At 39.9% G+C, this 21,639-nt stretch overlaps 1 protein-coding gene across 1 annotated transcript in view; it reads left to right on the forward strand.

The window, feature by feature from the left end:
* The window catches only part of col25a1 (collagen type XXV alpha 1 chain), a 136,359-nt gene that overhangs the window by 47,655 nt on the left and 67,065 nt on the right, over nt 1-21,639 (forward strand). The window contains exon 3 of the mRNA XM_081694881.1: nt 20,484-20,528. Within this exon, the coding sequence (XP_081551007.1) occupies nt 20,484-20,528 (45 nt within the window). The remainder of the gene's footprint in view (nt 1-20,483; nt 20,529-21,639) is intronic.

A 21,639-nucleotide genomic window follows, 5' to 3' on the forward strand; every position in this document is an offset into this window, starting at 1 on the left:
TGGTACTTGCCTTATAATTGGAAGGTTGCTGGTTCAAGTTGCCACTGTTGTGCCCCTGAGCAAGGCCCTTAACGCTCAAGGTGCACTCAATCATAATTGTCAGTCACTTTGGATAAAAGCATTAGGTAAATGGTAACCCCTTTTGTGCCCTGGTTTCTTTTCCATGTGCTCTTTGTTATCATTCTGTTAGTTACCCCCCTCGTTTGGTTTTCCCCACCTTGCTCCGTTGTTCTCACCTGTTTCTAGTTGGTTCTCATCTGTGTGTGTGTGTGTGTGTGTGTGTGTGTGTTGTGTGTTTACCCCATTTGCATCCGCCTCCCATTTGTGCCATGTTACATTCACAAAGATAGTAAGGTGCACATTATATTGTTTATTAATCATCATCACGATACTGGCCCTTACAATACTTACATTCCAGAACAGCATGAAGAGTGAACCTGGTGTTACTTTGTTGCATCCTGTTTTGATGTTTACTTGTAAACATCAGCTTCTCTATCTTGTGAGGACATCTTGGATGTTTTGTTGATTATGCTTGTTAGCACATTATTACAGTTTGCGTGATGAATTAAGCCCAGATGTGGGACCCCCCCCCCATGCCAGAGGTAGACGACGCTGGCACTCACCCTTGCCCTGGCTCTGATTTCTCCCCAAATAAGTATAGTCAGTGTCCATACATTTTTCCCCACTATAGCCAGAACTAACATCAAACACTGCTACCATCCAGTAATTAAACAAAATTAATGGCATTATTAATTCTGACAGGAGAAATAAAAATGTCTCTGTTCTGCTGAGTATGCTTTAAACGAAGCTTGATGACTCACACCAGAAGCCCACACTCTTACGACTGGGAAACATAAAACTGATCAGACAACTTAGAGATGAAAATCAGGACTGACAATCACGACTGTATGTGCCACAAAGCTCAACTAAACACTCCGATAAAATCAGATGAGCTCTAACATGCAGACCTGGTAATACCTAACAGCATGAACTGAATAGTGACGTGGTCATGCAGTTGTTTGGTTTGGTTTTCCACAGATGGCAAGGATTGCAATCTTCTCAACTTCTCAATGTACTGTAACTGAGAGCAAGTGTCCCCTTTCTGTGCCATCCGGAGAGCGAAGTCAACCAAAGCACCGGGGGGAAATTAGTTAATCTGAAGAGCAAATGTTATTTGAGGTCATTCTGCCGAAAGAAAAATAGCCTCGGCTTCATAAACCGGCTGGCTGCGCTGAAATCTCACAGAACCTTCCGATGTAACGTAGATCTGAGGCACTCTTTCTCCTTGCAGTCATTACTCAACATCAGAAGTGTCTTTGTACGGACAAGCTGGTGAAAGACCCGCCCAGATTTTGTTAGGGGCTTCCTGTCAAACATTTGCCAAGGTGGGCCACCCGTCCCTGCTGTGAAAAGTACCCAAAAGAATGGATTAAACATTGTGTAAAACAGCATGTATTGCTCATGGCCAAGTTAGGGCAAAATCAAGAGGGAAGCTGTCCAGACATGAGGAGAGCAGAGGTTTTTGGCAGCTGGCGGCACCCACACGTCAGATAGGGTTGCAGAGTGCCCCTTGTCTGGTTTCGGTTTTAGCCAGAGTGAGAGATGGTTTACTTAACTGGGTATGACTGCCAGCAGGTTTCTTTAAATCACTCTGTACATTTTATTTCACCAAACTCTGAAAGAGAATCCAGCCTAATTAATCAAATTTCATTTGGAAGTCTTTTTTTCCCCTCTGAGTGTCTACAAAGAAATTATATGAACATTGCAGGGTTACAAAAGTAGGCATTGTTCAGACTCTACCAACGATAAATTAATGATGGGACATCAAATTGGCACTTCAATCTGTTGGAACTCAGGGAATTAGGGAAAAAGAAAGAACAAGTTTTCCAGACTAGCCTGTTTCACTTGCTTTATGTCTCCATTAGGTGTTGTTCCAAAGAGTGATGCAAACAAAAAAAAAGCAAATTATGTTTTTCTTTACTTTTCTGAGCCTTAAAAAAGATAATAATCTTTTAAAATAAAAAAGCTTGGCTCTCTAGGTATCTGGCCTGGCAATAGTTGTCGTTCCTTTAAGATAGTTCTGCTTTATAAAACCACAAGTCTCTTTTAACAAGTACCCAATAGTAAACTTCTAGAGGGATATTACTTGTGCTTGGTGCAACATATTTTATGCTTTAGAGGTTTCATTTATAGAGAGATACTTTTTTCTGCTAATTTCAAACACATTTCCAAAGGTATCACTCAGCAGACCAGGCTCTGTGTTTTACACAGCTCAGTAGATTTCTTACCCACTGTGAAAATGTGATTCAAAATAGGCCTTTTTCCAAGCAGCAAACACTCTTATGTCTGTGATTGAAAAATGTGACTCATACAAATGATGATTCAGTCTTGGTAAGTAAGTAACCAAAAGTAAAGTCAAAAGTTGCAAAAAAAGTAAAGTAATAAGTGTAGATGCCATGTGTCTGAGTGTGTGTGTGTGTGTGTGTGTGTGTGTGTGTGTGTGTGTGTGTGTGTGTGTGTGTGTGTGTGTGTGTGTGCGCGTGCATGTGGGTAGGTGGTTATGTGTGTAAATGAACAAACTCTGGAAAGACCTGAAATAAATGCTGTCATTCAGCATTATAATGTGAACTCAAGTCTTGAACACATAAAATGTATGGCTTTGAGGAAGGTTGTTTCTCACAATAAAAGCTTAATTTGTACTCGGCCAGTATATGCTGAAATGTGTGTTTGAAATGACACACACACACACACACACACTCACTCACTCTCTCTCTCTCTCTCTCTCTTTCCAGTGGCATTCTCTCAAACTGTTAAGATACATGTAGTGTCCTAAGTGTTTGCTTGAACATGGCTGGAGTGATTTTTTGTTTTGTTACACCAGTCCATATGGCCAGAGGTCATGGAGGTCATTGCCCAGAACCTTTGGGGTTAGATATCCGAGCTGGCTACATGCTGTTTATGTCAATCAGGTAACAATGGCTTACTCATTTGGTCATTTTAGGAAATGTAAGCCATTACTGATCAAGTGTTAGAGGTCAAGACCCCAGGAATGTGCAGGTGGTCAGGAGGCCAAGCAAGAGAGCGACTGAGGAAAAATGGGTACCTTCTTGGAAAGTAAGAATTTTTAGACAGTGCAACTACTAGCCAAATGAAGAACTGAAGAGTTTATGCTGGCTTAAATTTTAAAAGCCGAAGAAGTATCATTTCTATTAAAATGTTTGAAATGTTAAGAAAGATGGTTGTGTGGTGTTAAAGATAATTAAAAGCAACAGCTCATAGTGGTGTGTGCTGGAGGAAAGAGCCTTTTATTCTCTCCAGTGGTATGGTCAAACATGAAGAGCCATGTCACTTGCAGCAAGCCAGCAAAATCCAACTGATAAGCTAAACAAAAAAAAATCCCCACTATCATAACCATCATCATTACATCGGCATGCCTTGTATGTATGGAAGCCAGCAGGAAAGCCTTTATACAATTTATCAAGTTGTTTTCACTGAGTCACTGACCAACTAGGATAGATACTGACAACAGTGAACTTTGGAACAAAAAAAAAATGAATGGCTTATTCCTACATGACACAAAAGAAAAAGCTTGCACTGGCATTTGGACCCTGCTAGCCTTCTAAACATGTCTGAATATTGTGGTGAAGCCTTTCAGTGGTCTTTCCTCAGCTGAACCTAAGAATATTATAGAACCTAAGAGCATTAAGAAAGTTGTACAGAAATGCCAAGATGTGTGGGAGATTTGTCTCTGATGGAATGATGCCAAATGAATTTCAAAACCACCATCACTGCTGGCTTTGTCAAATTTGTTTGCTTGCCACAGTCGGAGTAAAATGGAGTAGTCATAAAAACAATTTGACCTCAATGAAGCAAATGACAGTAATATATTAGACTGGATAAAGCACTTATGCTCTTTATATATTACATCTGTGACCTTTTTTTTAAGTTTCTCTCTTTTTTTCATTTAAGTAGAGGGGATCCACCCACGCCTGTGGATTTCAGAGGTCCACTGCTCAGGAGCTCCTCTTAGTCCAGAACGTGCCGGAACAGTGAAGGGTTGAGATTGATTCCTCAACGTGCAGAGCCAGGCAGGAGTCGGTGGTGGGAGGGTTGGAAAAGAAAACATGGGAATGGCTCCTCACGAGCAGAGCAAAGAGCAAGGGGAGACGCAATTGGCAAACTGAAAGTCGATGTGTGACTTGGCTGCCCGTGATGGAAATGACAAGAATGAAAAGCTTAAGAGGGTCCAGAGAACTTGTTTTCCACCCTCTCAATGTGGTCCAATGCTTGTCACCCTCACTGTATCCATGTCTGCTCTGCCTCATCATTAGCCCCTACACCCTGTGGGGCTTTGTTCTACCTTCTCGTTGCTCTCTCTCTCTCTCTCTCTCTCTCTCTCTCTCTCGCTCTCTCTCTCTCTCTCAAATCTCCAAAGCTGAAGTGTCCATGAATGTAGCCCACTGTCCAATGAACATAGCTTGTTTACTCAACCACAATTCCAGAGTTGCTGGTAGGGTAGTAATGATATTACTTCTCAAAGTTCCTCCAGTTTCGAGTCTCGAATCTACATTGTTGTGGCCAGAATATTGATGGACTCCTTTAACTTTTTAATTTCTTACAGTAAGTAAAGAGTAACAAACATTTACCCCTAGTATGGTTAGCTTAGGGCTGGGTCTCTCATCCAATTCTGATTTTGCCCTTTGGAAAAATAGAGCTCTTTTAAACATATACATCAAAATATTACAATCAAAGTTAATGGAAAGCATGTGCATGGCTTTGATCATACACAACAATGTCTTATACTGTACTGTGGGTCCAGTCATCATTTCAGAGGAGACAGCCCATTTCCTTTTATTTGGGTTCATTAAGTTTTTTGGATCAGGTTTTGACGCATGCCATGTACAATAGAATATTAATATTTAGCCCATGCATAATATGGTGATGCCTTCATATTTTCAGGGGCCATGACTTTTAGAGACTTCAAGGTTTTTCTGTGTTATTGCAATGTGTTAGAATGTGCAGTACACTATTAAATAAAAATAACAATAAGCTTTTTGAGTTTATCTCTGGCACCAACTGTGCCTGAATGTGCAAATGCAGACTGTCTCCAAAAATTTGGGGATTTGTTAGACAGGATTAATTAGGATTTAAGAAAAATGGCTTTAATTGTTGAGCACTTCACCCAGTTTAATTAGTGAATTTATAAGTACCTGACAGGCACAGACCCTTAGGGAGAAATGTTCTTGCTTAAAGAACCACAGCTTTGTAATTTGGGTTTCACTGGTATGCAGCATCTTGAAACTTAGAGGGAGGTAGAAGCATAAACCAGCTAGTGACAGGTGTTAGCCATGCATGAGCCTTGAAGCGGACAGGTTTGTGATGAAATGGGAATATGAAGATTTGTGGATGTGTGTGTGTGTAGATACGGGCACTTAAGCAAAAGTGTCTGATTTTTCCTACTGCAATAATCTGAATCAGAGGGAGCTGTTAAAAGATAAAATATGACTATTGAGCTTTGCAGCATTTAACACTAGTACAACACTAATTTTACAGCTTGGTTTGTAAATTGCTCAAGAATGTTAGAGAAAAAAAGAACAACCTTAAAACCTGACATATGCTAGTTCATCACTTGTAATAACGTCAAGATTCTAGAAGTTATAAATGATACTGGAAGCAGCAAGAAATTGAGATATCTTGTTCTTGTGATTTTGTGACCAGGCCTCACCATAAAATAAACATGCAAAGACCACAGTATCCTGTCTGGGTATATAGACCCAGTAGGCTTAACCTTCCAGCTTTCACCACCTATGGTACACATGGCTTACTCTGAACTGTGAAGTCAAAACAGCTAAGGGTTCGTCTGAAACACCCAGACTTCCCTGGGAAAAAGTGCTAGAAACTTAGGGAGACACCTGTCACCCCTTGAAAAATATTTCCTATCTCCACTGTTGCCCCTACTCTTAAGTGTTGGGATCACCAAATTGTAGGTGATCAGCCATAATTTCCTCTGCCTGTTATGGTTGGCTAATGCAATGCTGTATTCAAAAGTGAAATGGTAAAGAAAGAAATAGCAAATGTCTGGAGGGATCCACCTTAAAGTAGCTCCAGATTTAGAGAGTACATTTTGCGTCAACACTTCCTGGCAGATATTTGCCCAGGAGAGAGGGAGGCAACATATGCTTTCCAAGAAGCTTGTGTTTCTGAATCTTTCTGGCCTGAATGCTATTAAACAGTGGTGATTTAAGCAGGATGGAACATGCCACCCCAAGTTTGTGAGTTAACAGAAACTTTCCTTAAAGCTAAAGGGTGTATTAATAAAACCCACTTAAAGCCTTCCAATGAAAGCAGCCTATCTTTATTATCTTGGCTTAAAAAGATGAACAAACCTGGACCCGTTTCCTAAAATCATTATAACATTAATTTCATCTTATATGAAAGAGAGAGAGAGTTCAGTGTCATACTCACTTTACAATTTAACAGTGATCTTTGTTTCAAATCAAAATCAAATCAAATCAAAGTTTATTTGTCACATACGTAATCATGCACAGTATAACTGGCAGTGAAATGCCTTTGATGACTGCTCTGCCCGTAAACTGAGAGATACAGAAAAATATATAGATAAGGGAAATGAAAGGTTAAACTGAAATAGATTCTAAAATGTACTTGTATAGGAAGAAAAATAAAGTCTAAGATATAAAATAGAATTTGTCTGGGGGAAAAATAGATAAATGTGAATGTATTCCCAGATAAAGAAATGAATCTATAGGGAATGAATAAACATGAATATGATTATATACATTTATACAATTATCCAGCTTAGCGAAATATGGGTAAGAATGTATATGATGTTATAGTGAACAATGGTCCAGTCCAGTGGGGAAATCCAGCGAATGTGAATGAAGAGTAGTCCCATTAGTTGCCCTGATTCAGAGCCCGAATGGCCTGTGGGAAAAAGCTCCTCTTCAGTCTCTCTATGTTGGTCTGTAGGAAGCGAAAACACTTCCCTGATCTCAACAGAGAGAAGAGCCTATTGTTGGTATGGGTGGGGTCCTTCACAATCCTCCTGGCCTTGGTCTGGCACCGCTTGTAATAGATGGTCTGTAGGTCAGGAAGTTCCGTATGAGTGATGCGCTTTGCTGAATGCACCACCTTCTGGAAAGATTGTCTGTCCTGCTTGGTGCAGTTCCCAAACCAGACTGTGATGTTCCCCGTGAGGATGCTCTCAGTAGTGCAGGTGTAGAAGTTGCGCAGCACCTTGGAGGGCAGTCTGAAGTCTCTTAGGTGTCTGAGGTGGTAAAGACACTGACGTTCTGGTGTGGCATGTTTTATGAAGCTTTTGGGGAAACCCAGCCCTGGACTAATATCCTGCCTATAGACAAGACTCCTTATGTCAGTGAGTCTGGGAAGTGTTCCTGTGCAATATGATCCTATGAGGAAAGATCTCATTTTGGCAGAATTAATATTCAGATGTGCATTGAGCCGGTGGTGTTTTACATAGTGATGAGCTAATCTCAGCTTTGTCAACTCAGCTATTGATACAATCTAAAATTGCCTATGGTTTCAAAGTATATAACTTAAATTAGTTACAGTACCTTTTCATACATGTTAATGAAATGGCTAATGCACAATTAGCCATGCAGCCTCTTCATCTGAAGCAATGCCACATGTCAATGGTCGTCCTAGCCTTTGCAGTGGCTCCCATCAGTCAGTGAGTGTAAATCAGGCGTGCTCCTGACAGAAACCCAGGCCTACACTTGCCCTTTTTATACAAAACCAGCTACCACTTCATCAAATCACACTAATGTGAGAGGCGTGTCCAGCGGTGAGGCAAGGAACATTTAGCCGCAAGGCCCGAATGGACGGACTCTCGAGGGAGGAGTCCCGCGGGCCCGTGAAGTCACGCCCTGTTTTCCCCTGCATCAACAACCTGACTCCCCTTCCCAGCTGAACTATGAGCTCACCCACTGTCCTTCTTTGCTAGACAATGATAGTGCACTGCGGTGCTATGTGCCAGCACAAAACGCGACGCACTGGTGCCCTGGTGCGCCATGCCGGGTTTACCTAAGTGGTAGGGTGTTGGATGATGTATAGTGTTTATGTTCCCTGGCTCTGGGCCCATGCTATAATTGGTAGTAGATGAGCACATATACTACAAATAACCTGGCACTCCTTTCTTATAGAATTACCAGTGGATGTTGATGTCCAGGCAAAGGTGCGGCTCAGCTTGCAAGTTGGACATTTGTAGTTAATGTAAAGAAGAAATAAAAGAGAAATAAATAGTCCTAGTTCACAGAGCATTGTCAGTCCATACTGGAGACAAAGGACTGCACACACATATTACATTCATCAGAATTGTGGAGAAACATAACCCAGGCAGCAATTGATAGCCACAACTGACCATGGTCATCTACTAAGTGCACTGAGATAAATTATAAGGCCATTCTACTTCCATTTACTTAAAGTGTTCCAAAACAACGTACTCTGTTTTTTTTTTACTCATTTTACCTTCTGCTGACTGATTTGGTTTTTAAAGACCCGTTTAACAAGCTAATGCCTTGGCAGCAAGATGGACTGTACATGAGATGTTACCGTTTGGAGAGGACGGGGGTGAGGGGTCTGAGGTAAACTCTGGCTTAGCTCTCTGTAGGCCACTTATAAGCCAGGACTTCCTATTTAATCAAAGTTGATGCGTAAACCTCCGTTACTGGATTATTGTGGCAGGGTTGTAAAAGAGAGGGGCGGCAAGTTCAAAGGGACTCGTTAGGTGGCTCTTTGCCAGAGGCTGCGCTGCGAGATCCGTGAGCAAGAGGGCAGGACAACCTCCCATCCCTCTGCTCCCACACTGTTCCTGATGTTTCCCAGGGAAAACCCAGACACATTTCACTAGAAGCAGAGCAGCAGTGCACGCTGTAAGAATGGCTGAGCAACAGGGTTACGCTACTGTGACAACTGTTGCTTAGTAATTAACGATGTCATTTGCTTCTCTTGCAGCCTGGTGTTCCCAAAGACCGTGGGATGTAAGCACAAAGCACGTATGAGTTTGCTGAAAGAATATCATTCATTTCACATTCTGCATATCTGAAATTAAGGTTTAAATGAGCTGCACTGTGGCTTCCTTCTGACCATATAACAAAGAGGCTTTTGCCCCTGTAACTTGCAATCAGGTTCGAAAACCATCTGAACTCAAAGTGCTGTCTTGGAATGAGAGACTACAAAGCACTTCTGTAAGTCACTCTGGACAAAGGCATCTTCCAAATGCTCGAAATGTAAATTTTAATGTAAATGATTGCCGTCATTTTATAATATTTATTATGCGAAGTGCTCTACATGTGTCTGCTTCTAGAATTTTTCTTTTTCTCCACTGATCATATTTAAAAGAGATTAATGAAATTACATTTTTTTTAAAAAAAGCCTCAGGCACTGTAGCTCATGGCAGTGACTTGAGGCAAACATGGCTAGATTTAATGAATATCTGTTTTTTGGAAGCAGCTATGTCAACATCTGTGTAACCCAGAGCCCCCTTCTTTGTTTAAAACTTCATGCAGCATTTTGGAACTATTTCAAAGTTACTAAACATTTTAAGCATGGAAATGTTTGAGGGTTTAACAAGACAAATTATGGCCTAATTTTAAACACTGCTCACCCTCTTGTTTTCTAACATAAAATATTTAATTTGCAAGATTTTCCTATTTTTACAAACTCTTAAACTCATGTTTTCAAGAAAAATCCAGACTTATCTACCAACTTGACAGCAATTTTGTTTCAAACTGCGGATAAAGTTTTATAAAGTGGTAATTGAGAAAAGGCTGTGACACATTTACTGTGAAATAAGAAAAAAATGCCTGAGAAAAATCAATTTACAAAACATGGAGTTGCACTGAACTGCACTGAAGGGAATGAGGCATGAACAAACTAGACTCAATCAAATGTGCTTAGTTTAACAAATTAACATTAGATCTTTTGAGTTGTTGAAACACCCCCAATGTATAGAGCACTGTTAAAGCAAGCAAGTCACATGGAACTAATATTGGCAATTCACTCGAGTAAATCCTTTTTTTTCTTGTGTGCTTTGGTGGAAAAGACACACCCACACCTGGAGTCTGGAATTGTTCACCAAGAAGTTTGCCCAATGAGTCCTAGCATATGTTCTCCAGATAAGTTCACTCCTCTTTAAATGTACTGCCATATACTGCATTGGCTTTCATCTGCTGACCACAAATACAGCCTTGTGACAAGTGCTTATGTAATGCATGCTGTAATAAACAGTACAAGATGTTATTATGGAGGCGCTTAAGATATACTAATAATATACTGCAGCAATGAAAATTGGTGAGATTTGCATTTACAACAAAAGCAATTAAACACCAACTTGAGTTTTGCCTGATTAAACTTCCTTTTGGACTTTCCTTAGCCATCAAGACATTCTATAATCTTCTCTTTAACATTGCACTGCAAAAAGAATAGATCAGTATAAGAAGGCTTTCTTTATGAGGCCTGTGCTTAGTGTGGCAGAAACTCTTCACTTTTGATTTATTTAAGAAATGCCATTCATGGCAAAGAAATTGAAATACCGGAATAGCAAGAGACACTCAAGGAACAGAGACCTCCTCTTCTTGTTTTGACCTTGATCGGACTGACTCACCAGTAGGAACACTTGAGGCAACTGTGGGTCCTCTGCCAAGGTCTAATGATGGCCCTGTTCCCCTCTTTTCAATCAAGGAGTTGCAAAAACGATTGTGCTTCACTCCTTCATTGCAAGATTTAACTCCAACAAGACAGGGAAATGTATGTTCCTTTTTATAACGGAGAATAGATTTCTTGTAAATTATTCTACACATCAAGTTTCCGGACAGTATGTAAAATCCTTGCAGCCCTGGGACCAAACTGAGGTATTTACCAGTTCCTTTAGCTATTTAGTTAACCACTATCTTTTTGAGTCACCCAGATACCGTAGCTACTTGTTATTAATGCTTAATGATTTGATGGAGTGAGTTAGCTAAATGGTGAACACCCCTCTTTGGGGCAAACAAATTTAAAGTACCAAGGTGAAAGTCCATGTTATTTTTCTAATTTAGTCTGAGCTGATATTTAGGGAGTAAAGATAACATATGGCTGGTGAGGTCTTATGCCGTGTTGCTGCTGACTAATGGCTGCTGTTCAATAAATGCATTTTCTGATCACTTTAGTGATTATGGGAAGGACATTGGGAAGCATAATTACTGTATGATTGCTCTTTCACAAATTGCCCTTATGTAGACCAACTGATGACTTGCAAAAGGTATGCTATTATAGCGTGCGATAGAGGTGAAAACATCCTCAGAGTTTATGCCAAGTTCCTTTTTTCCTGGTGCTAAATGTATGCCTGTAAGAAATGTGTATGTTTTTCTAAAATATTTCTCTCTACTAATCACATGAGATTTCTCTGGAAAGTCTGGAGTCTGTAGAGGCTGCTGCACTGGACACTGCACTAAGGGCATGCCCTGAAGTTGACACACAGGTGTACAGCAATGGGACTAATACTAGATATGAGGGCCATACTTGTCAAGCAGCTGGTCTCAAGGCTACCTGTGGGGTTTCTGAGAGGTGGGTGGGTGGGTGGGGTGGGGTGGAAATGAAGTCTCAGACTGGGATGCACCGATGGCACGTTATTTGCATTTCCACTAGCTGGCCACAGCGAGCCCCAGACACTGCGGCCTTTCATCATTCACCAGAATTCCTACAAGCTTCTGACCAGCGCGGCGGGTAGGGCGACCAACGGCCATAGATGTTGTTGGCTTCTTATGTGGGCAAAGATCATAAGACGGTTTAGTGCAATAAACAGCCTTGGCTTGTGCATGTGCAGTCGATTGAAACATCACCTCTGATGATTCAGCGTGCGAGTTTGTTGTTTGGTATTCATCGCTCTGTTGCCATTACTACAGGAGTCGACCAACACATCGGCTAATTTCTCACACAAATTAAGCCACAAATGTTGCCGGGGTCCATGGAGTCCTTCTGGGTTATGGTCTGAGCACATCTTGTTTTGTCCTGCTCATTGCACAGAGCTGCATGAGGGTGAAGAGTCTGCTAACTTACATGCTGTTTGCGTTAATTACCTACCATGGGCCGCACCCTCCCTGTGTTGAGCAGAGGCTGGAAAACGGAGCTCAGAGCCATGTGTCAACTGGACCCTGACAACAAAATTAGCTATCGGCTGGTTGAGCAGAGCGGGCCGTTATATCGAGACATCAGTCATGTCTGTGGCCGTTGCAGGCTTTAATTGGTGGCATTCATGGAACACTGATTGTTCATAGTGCCATTGCTTTCATCCACTCGATGTTTAATGTCTGAGAATGAATGGGATGTGTTTACCACAATCAGATGAGAATTTTTTATGTTTGCTATGAAGTTCCAAAACCATTTGACTCCATTTTCATTCATAAGCCATATTTCATGAGTGCCATTTTCAGTTCAAAGCTGTTTGGTGCATTCGATCATTCTGTGTATTTACTTCCAGTAACAAATTTCAACTCTGCCGATTGTGCACTAATTATTGTTTTTTCTTGAGTCCATCCAAGGTTTATGATCTGTTATTGCATGATTAACAGCCATGTAGATGATTAGTATAAGTGTCACCCCTCAGTCTTTTTCCAGCTATGCCAGTCTCTTGATACACAGACTAAACAGCGCTCAGCTGGAATGGAAATTTACTGCATGAATATCTTTCCAGTTCATCAAAGCAGTGTGATGTGTTGATTTGGCATCAGGCCAAATCATGAGGTCAAATGCCACATACCAGGTCAAATCTACAGATGACCAGTTATTCTGATGCTGTGATCATTGTAACCTTTTAAAGTGTATTCTGTGTGTTACAACCCCGTCTAGGCTGTGAGGCCATAACAAGGAAAAAGAAAAATGTGAATGGCTAACGGAATGCAAGTTGTAGAAAAAAAATTAAAAAAAATGAACAGCAACAAAACAAACTGAATCACAAGTGGAAGGTTTTTTGTTTTTTTTCAGTGTATTGTACAGACATTATCATTTACAAATAATCTTACTGGTGCAAATTCCTTCAGGAGTGACCTAGGCCAAAATAATAACCAAAACCCACACTACTGAAATAAAACTACACACTAACTAACCCTAACAACACAAAAAACATACAACAAACTTTCCTAACTCCCTGACACAGACAGACAAAACCCACACCCAACAAAAATGGCAGTCACTCCCTACCACCAGTGTCCAACATCAAAGCACCAAACAAACAATATTAACACTCTTTGCACAATCTATATATATGTATATATACATAGCTACCGAAGCAGGAGGGGCGAAGCCAAAGACGAAGTCCAAAAATGGGGAAAAACAAGGTCATACACAAAACGTCATACAAATTTCCAATCACAGCCAAAAAAAACTCCAAACTAACAGTCTCCTTTGGCACACTCTCTCTCCTTCCTCTTCTGGGAGGGGCCATTAAATAGCCGACACAGTTGGCTGGAAAACCCGGCGAGGTACGAGGTGGAGACTCAAACAGGGTGGAAATCCTGGCAGTGGACCTGAAACACCCGCACCAAATGAACACAGCAAATAACATGTGCTTGATGTTACAAGTGATGAGTCGATTGTTTTCAGCTGATGTACAGGAGGCTCTCACTGAGTGATTGACAATTGATTGATCAATTCTTCCATCGTTCAGAGGATGGTCTTCCCATGGGCGTGTATGCATAAATATTTGGGCATCGCAATGTGTGACAGTTTGCATCTTAGCTTAGTATCCACAAGCAATTAACACGTGCCTAGCATGTCCTTGGGCACCTACATACAGTTAAACAGGGCATGCAAGGTCATCCAAATGTCACAGCATGCCTAAGCTATGTCTCAGATATAGTATAACTGCCATCATACATGGTCACCTGATACTACAGAGCAAACAGCACTTCTATCACACATAATAAAACACATTTGGCTCAGCAACACTTGATCCCACCTGTCTGACCCATTTGATGTGCTTGGTGACAATTCCACTCAGTGCGAAAAGTATTCCAGCAGCTGTTTCACAGGCTGAGTGTCTTCTCCTTTTCCTTGAGCACTACCTCAAGGCTGCATACACAGACTGGTAGACAAATTCATTCAACCCACCTTACACCCAAACTCACAAACAGCATCCCCAGTGGAATACTCACCAGCTGTTGATTCATAAAGTAGAGACAGCAGACACAGGAGATCTAGAGCTAGATTATGCTCACCCTTTGGCCATCTGTCTGGCTAATTGTCTGTCTGTTCATTTTAGCCGTCAGGTTAGCAGCTGGGTCTATGGGGGGGCGGAGGGGGTGGGGGGGGGTCCATGAGTCCCTGTAACAAGACTAAGTGCAAACTGTTGTTCTCTCAGTGTATCTAAATCAATTAGAACACTAAACATATAATGCAGTTAATATCAGGAGGTTTAGCACATTTGGAATAACATATACAGCATTCTTAGTCTGTGCTCAGTGGTGTGGTTTCATCCACACCTGCCAGACAAGTAAGGTCTACCTCAAGCCGAGAAGTACCGAAGCTGTTCAGCTTAAGCAGCGAGGGAGCAGCTTGGCAATTGATCCGCTTCCTTCTGACCTTCACTGGCGCTGAGCATTCTGTGCTTCCAGTTGGACCGCAGTGGGCTCTGCAGGGAAGATAATGGCACTTGCAGGGTGGGTTTCAAGTATCCAAGACCTCTGTTCCACCAAAAGAGAAATGCATGGATCTCCAAAGGTGATGAAAGGTCTTCTCGTTGTTGCAGCTTCCTTGCGTAATGGCCGTGGCATCTGTGCCAGAAAGATGTGGTGTTATGTGATGGGTGATTTAAGTTGGACATCATGGCACGATTTAATATGGATATTTTTCCATAAAGATAGAATGTGTTTTATAGATACTTTCAATAGGAAATTCCAGTAATGCGAGAGAGAAAAGAATTATCAAAACATTTGCTTTTCGTATGTAGGTAGTATAGGTAATGGACTGGGGATCTTAGCCTAAACTTCAGTTCCAAAGCCAAAATGCATTTTTAAAACCTAATATAATCTTTTATTTAATGTTATTTAATGTTAATTGGGCTGAAATGATTGATGGTGTACCGGAAAGTTATCGAAAAAAAAATCCACTGGTTAACCAAAAAATAGCAAGGAAACAGAATCCCACAGAGTTAAACTTCTGCTCCACAGAGAAGCACTTGCACATTTACAATCCATCAATCTAAGTAGCAGTGCATAATATTAGAGACTGACAGTGAATACACACACTCACTCAGGGATATTGAACCATGTGGTTTTGGATTGTTTTCCGTGAGTTATGGCTTCATGACTAATTAATGTTACTTAAAAAGGACAGGATTAGGCCAAAATAAACTGCAGATGATCTGTGCATGACTGCAAACATAAAATGGACATCATTTTAATGATAGGTTATGCAACTGATCTGTCTGTGTGATCAGCACTGTCAAAAAAGAGTAACCAATAATTTAATCTTAATTTTTGACAAATCTCTCTGTTTTCATCTATTGTGGATTGAATATTTTGCTTTCGAAAACATAAGATTGTAACATGTCTCCATTCCTATACAAGATTGTTCACTAGCTGCCATAGCAATTAAAGAAGCACTGCCATTTGCCACAATGTCCATCACATATGAGTGGTCACACAAATGTTCAGTCCACCAATCACAGTTGGCTCAAAAACAAGTATAAACTGTGGGTCAATCTAACCATAACAATACATTTATTAAATGCAGAAACAAAAAGGCTATTCAGTAAGGGCCTGTCTCCTGAAGTCTCACATCCAAACATAGTAGAAGGAAAGTGAATTAATGCCATTCATAAAAAATATTTTCTGTGTGTGGGTTCACTGGTTATGGTGAGTCATGTCTATGTATTTATTGGATGCACCAGCAGACACACCTACAAAACACACATGCAGACACATTCACCTTTCAGAATTTTACATTATTTTCTAGGTTTCCCTGGACAGCTTTAATATCGTTCTTGCACGCACTGGTCTCACAGTATACAGCACTTAGATTTAGTTTCCCACATTCATTCATTCAACCCCCGGCCCCGCCAAACCCAACTATTCCACTGTAGAACTCATAGCTAGGCCTTTTCTACAAAAAATGGTCCCTAATTCTACATACTATAACTTAGTTCTGAACAATCTGTAACATTCATGATTCAACTAATTAAAGATGATATGAATGACAGTAATTAGTTCATCGGTTGAGCTGGATGTTGTGAGTAGGAATTAAAACGAAGCCACCCTGTGCGTCTCATTAAAGATTTCCACTGGACTTCGAGTCCTCTCTCCACAGGCTCAATATCTCCACCAAGCACCCAGTACCAAATGTTCTTACGATGATGTTTGTATACATACTCACACACCACAGACGGCTCTGTAATTGATATTATCATGGATGAAGTTTGCTTGGAATGTTTAAAAAGTCCCTCTGTATTCTACCTTAAATATCATATGCAAGTCTTGCATAAAAAGCAACAGTCAAGAAATTTACAGGTCATCCATAGGCTTATTTTTCTTTTTACAGAATTTTTACCCTTTACTTGGCAAACTTTTCCTGGGTGGGGAACGGTGGGAAAATGGGGTCTATTTTCCTGACATTTTCAAAATGCCTAAACACACTGTACATTTTTTGTGTGTGCGTTGTGTCATGGAGGAAAATAAATGCACAGTGACTGGTGACGGCCTTAGTCATTTACAAATAAACAATTGTCAGCATTTCTTCAAGGCCTTAAGGCAAATGATTGGCAATTAAATTAGGCCTATGGAGCTGGAGTGGATGATTTTCCTTTATTTATTTGCAGTGTTCGTTGGCCACCCAATTTATCTAGAATTTGGTTAAGTCCTCCCCCTGATCTCTGTGTAGTCTAGAGTCATGCCAGCTCTATAAATGACCTGGACACTATTTATCATCTAGGCTGAGCTTTATTTCAGATAAAATGCACATGTTGGTATTCGTGAGTTCATTTAAAATCACGATTAATAATCTTTATGTTTGATGCATCTTACAACCTGACATTTATGAGAAAAGCTAAAAATAATTCATTAATTCATACATAGTTAATACAATTGTCACTATGAACAGATTTGGCAAGATTTAAAAAAAAAAAAAATGTTTTTGCCAAGAGTTCATTTAATGAAGTTGAGTGAGAATTTATAAGTGCGAGAGCTAAAGTGTAGAAAGTGTAAACCTAAAGTGTAAAACATTAAAGTGTAAAAGACATGTGAGATGGGAATAAACAGTCCTTGGTCACAACTGAGTTGAGCCAGAGGTTCCCAGATATCATGGCTGTATGGGAGACAGCTCTGAGAACATTAACTACTGCACTCAATTGTTATGGCCTTTGGAAAGTCGGACAACTAGTAATTGAAAAGTATTGTGCTGCAAAATAGTTATGACATCTGTGCACAAAAGGGTGTTTGCACCAACCTGGAGATATGCCGGTTCAACCCACTAGCAGTCTTCTTCAACAACTTACAAAAATGTTCAAAGCCTACCTATGGGTTTTCAGGCAAATTCCAAAGCTCTTTGGCAGTGAGAATAAGATGTTGACAAGCATTCCGTTCAGCTATTTATCGTCACGCATTAATGTGAAACCTTTTTTAAACAGTTCACTCAGCCTACAGCCGGATCACTTATTGAAAAAGAAAATAATTATCTGGGGTAAAAGAATAAAAAAATTGGAAAACTCTTTATTCCCAATCTCTGGGAATGCCACACAGTTTTTATACACCACCACATTTGTATAACTGACTGCATGATATTGGGACATAGTATGGGGACAGACATCTGCAGCCTTTGTTGATGGTACAGCCAATCTATCAGAGGTGCATAGCGCTGTGCTAGAGAGCCACATAAATACCACATCCAAGTACAGGCCTCAATGACAGCCCCTCTTTAAAAACAGCAATAAACAATGTGGCAGGATTTGGATTACATTACATTTTTAATTAGGAATCAAAGTTAAAACTTCAAAAGAATATCCAAAATACATTCTTTTTAATTGGTCTTGGTAACAGAAATCAAATATATCTATTGTGATTTCTAGACATCAGAAAAGCATAGGTGGACTTGGAAGGTGTCAGTATAGCACCAACTAAACTGTTATGGGCATGAAAGTACTGCTGTAGTGAATCTCACAGCAGTCAATTTGTTCAAATGTCAAACCCACTAAAACTAAAAGTCTGTATTAAACAAGTAACAGTATTAGTACAGTTAGTTTTCATATTAATCTTCAAAAGGGCAATTCAAATAAAAATGTCTATGCAAGATGTAGGTTTCACTTAAGGAGCAGGCAAGTCACATTCTCACAGAAAAGAGTAACATGGACAATACCCTGAAAAGTGTTGAAGCACCCACAGCACAGAGGTTCCAAGAACAATGTGCCTACTGTAATTCAGTGTTTCCATTTCCCAAGTGACTGTTTATGAGACCAACTCCCACAAAGTTAACCAGTCTTACTGTTCAGGGTAAATGTTTCTTGGAAATTGCTTTTTTGGTTGATGGATATTGGCTGTTGGGTTAGAAAATCACTCGACGTTACTTTCAAAGGCATGGAACAGAAACGTTTCTCACTTTTTCCTATTATTGGTTTAGTTACTGGTAATATTCAGAATCAAGCAGGAAGAACCAAAGTCCTGTTGAGAAAATGACCCTTTTCACCTCTTCACACTTACTTTAACCCAAAGAAATGCTTCTGCTTGTTACTTATGAGTGGTGAACACAAAACCAATGGGACTTTTCACACGATGAGGGTACAGTAAGTGATGACGAATTAGTAATTAGCCTTTTAAAATTGCAGTTTGGACTAATTCAGTCAACAAGCTTTTCCATTGGAGTTATGGGTCTTCCCAAGGAAAGGCATGAGAAGTAATGAGTGAACAAACATGGCCAATTTGTTATTTAGAACATAACATCATGACAAATTAAGAGCAGGATTGATTAGTCCTAAGACTTCTTGTGCTGGACACGATGCTTTTTGCCTTTAAGCACCTACCACTTAGCTCCTGTAACATGCTAAAAACACTATGGTACATTTGGAGGCAGACCAGCCTTGCCCACATCTCAGCTTGTACTTTTTCTGTATGACTTAAGTAATTAAGCTGTATTATGTCTTAACTCCCTTTAACAATACACACCACATTTTTTGGCATACCAGGACTCTGAACTCAAACACACACACAGAATGTCTAAGCATATATACCCAAACTCAGTATTTTATTTTATACTTAGAAACATAGACTATTTATGATCACTATTTATAACTCACACCCCCATCTTCTTATGTAGCTACTTTTGTGCAATAATTTCAATGTTCTCTCTGTAAGGACTATATATATATATATATATATATATATATATATACACACACACACACACTTTTACTATATATATATATATATATATATATATATATATTTTTTTTTTTTTTAATATATATTCCTTGTTGTATTTACACTATGTCTTGTCTGTGCTGACTAATATGTCTTGTCTCGTGCATTTACCTTTATGTATATTGTATATTTGCACATCGGAGTTTGGAGAAATGCAATCTAGTTTAGCTGTGCACTGCTGGTTGTATAGCCTGAATGACAATAAAGTTGACTTTGACTTTGTACAAGGAAATTTAGATTTGCCTCAAAAAGAGTACACTTTAAAAATTTGGTTTGCTATTAAATGTTCATAATATATCATCAACCAAAGAGTAAATCAGGTCAATAAATCAAATGGCAAAAACAAGGACAATTATGAGTAATGTATTACTATCATATTGGAAGTCAATTTGATGTCATTATTTAGAAACCTAATTGGCAATATATTCTTTGAATACGCTGCACTAACATGTTTCTCCAACATGCTACTGTGAAATATTAATAGCTAAATGTATTCCACACACTCTCCCTATTCCCTATGTTGCCACTACTCTGGTGCTCAAGATTAGGTAAGACTCTTAAGGCCCCTGTGGACAATACCTATGACCTCGAATTTTTCTTTCAGTCTCATTCCCAGCATGTTAAACTTAACAGGCCGTGTAATTACTTCATTCTTCTGGTTGAGCATAAAGTGACAGGTACCATTCACGCAAGGCCCGTGAGGCGCAAACTGAAAATGTTTTTAAAACAGATCAGAAATAAATGCATCCATGCTGAAAAGAACTGCACTGCAGGAATGGAACTAGAGAATGCATAGTTTTCAAAGGCAGATGGTGCTGTCTTCCTATTTCAGCCTCTGACCTTTAAAATCTTAACGAACCTCAGGATGGCCCACAGAAGCACAGTTTCCAAAGTTTCCAAAGGCAATATTTAGACAAAACCTCTGTCTGAGCAGTCCTCTTTGGGTGGTTTTTACTTAGACATTTAACAAAAGCCTGCAGAATGCAAGGCTCTGAATTTCAAAGCATTGTTTTATTTAACTTAATCTGAGAGAGCTGGGAAAATCTTTCTTCTTTTGCTTTCTAGGTCCTCCAGGGAAACGTGGAAGAAGAGGACGCAATGGAGACCCTGGTGAGTTAAGTCATTTCCACACACACAACTGTTCGCTATCACGCCCATTTCATCTCACTCAGCGGGCAGTTGTTGAAAGAAGTGTCAAGTCATAAAACTTGTTTGTGAAGCGTGCCCATAGAAAGGCAATGCGCACTACTTTTCCCATTTTCCAAAACGGAAATGATGGAGACCCAATGTACCAGTGCATGGAAGCATTGAATTCTGTGTTTGCTTAATGATATTCCAAAAGGCTTATGGGCCAATTACACTGGCCCCTAGCTCCGTTTTTACTGGACCCTATGGTAAGGAGTTCAAACCTTGGGTAGCCCATCAAATTTTGTATAAATAGTCCTCATTTATTTCTGGAGGACACATGTAAGTGGCATCCTATCCAGAGAGCATATGAAATGGATGCTGGATCAAACTATAAGGAAAGTAAAAGATTTAAATCCAAACTTCAAATTTGCATGGCCATAAGCATAAATAATGAACACTGCAATCTTATGATCACTAGTGTTGAGATGTCTAGAAGCTCAACACAATCTAACCTGTTGGAGCAAAGATAGACACTCCATAAAAAGAAATTTTGAATGACTGCATATAAATTTGAATGACTGCTTACAAAAGTTTTTTTTGGTGAACACGGGTCATAAGGTAGCAGTTAGGTCACAGAAAAGGAAATGAAAGCAACCACTGATAGAAAACGCAGGATGTTGGACTCGATTATCATTTCAAGACATAAGAAATTAAACACAATGAGGCTGGAGGCCCCATTCCACAGTTGGCTTCTGATGCTTGCAGTCAAGGTTCTCTACTCTTACTCTACTAAATTAATTTCAAATTTTATAGATGGACTGGAGTCTGTGTTTTCATTTAGCTGAAGTATAGATACCAGCAAAGGTGATAAAAATTTTAAGCTGCCATTAACGGATGCATTTTCAGGAGTGTGGCATCAAAGCCAAAGAAAAGAATTTCTGGCCTGTGGTGACACACTAGGCTGATATTTTGCATAATGTTAAAAATTAGGTATTTATAATCTGGTTTTTTGTTTGCATTTTTTTCCCTTCCATGTTATTGCATGTGGCAGTGAAGAAAAAACTGAAAATCAGCCAAAAGCATCCAACACAAT

Source organism: Electrophorus electricus, chromosome 13 (assembly GCF_041902795.1).
Source record: "Electrophorus electricus isolate QZ-2024a chromosome 13, ASM4190279v1, whole genome shotgun sequence".
NCBI lineage: Eukaryota > Metazoa > Chordata > Actinopteri > Gymnotiformes > Gymnotidae > Electrophorus > Electrophorus electricus.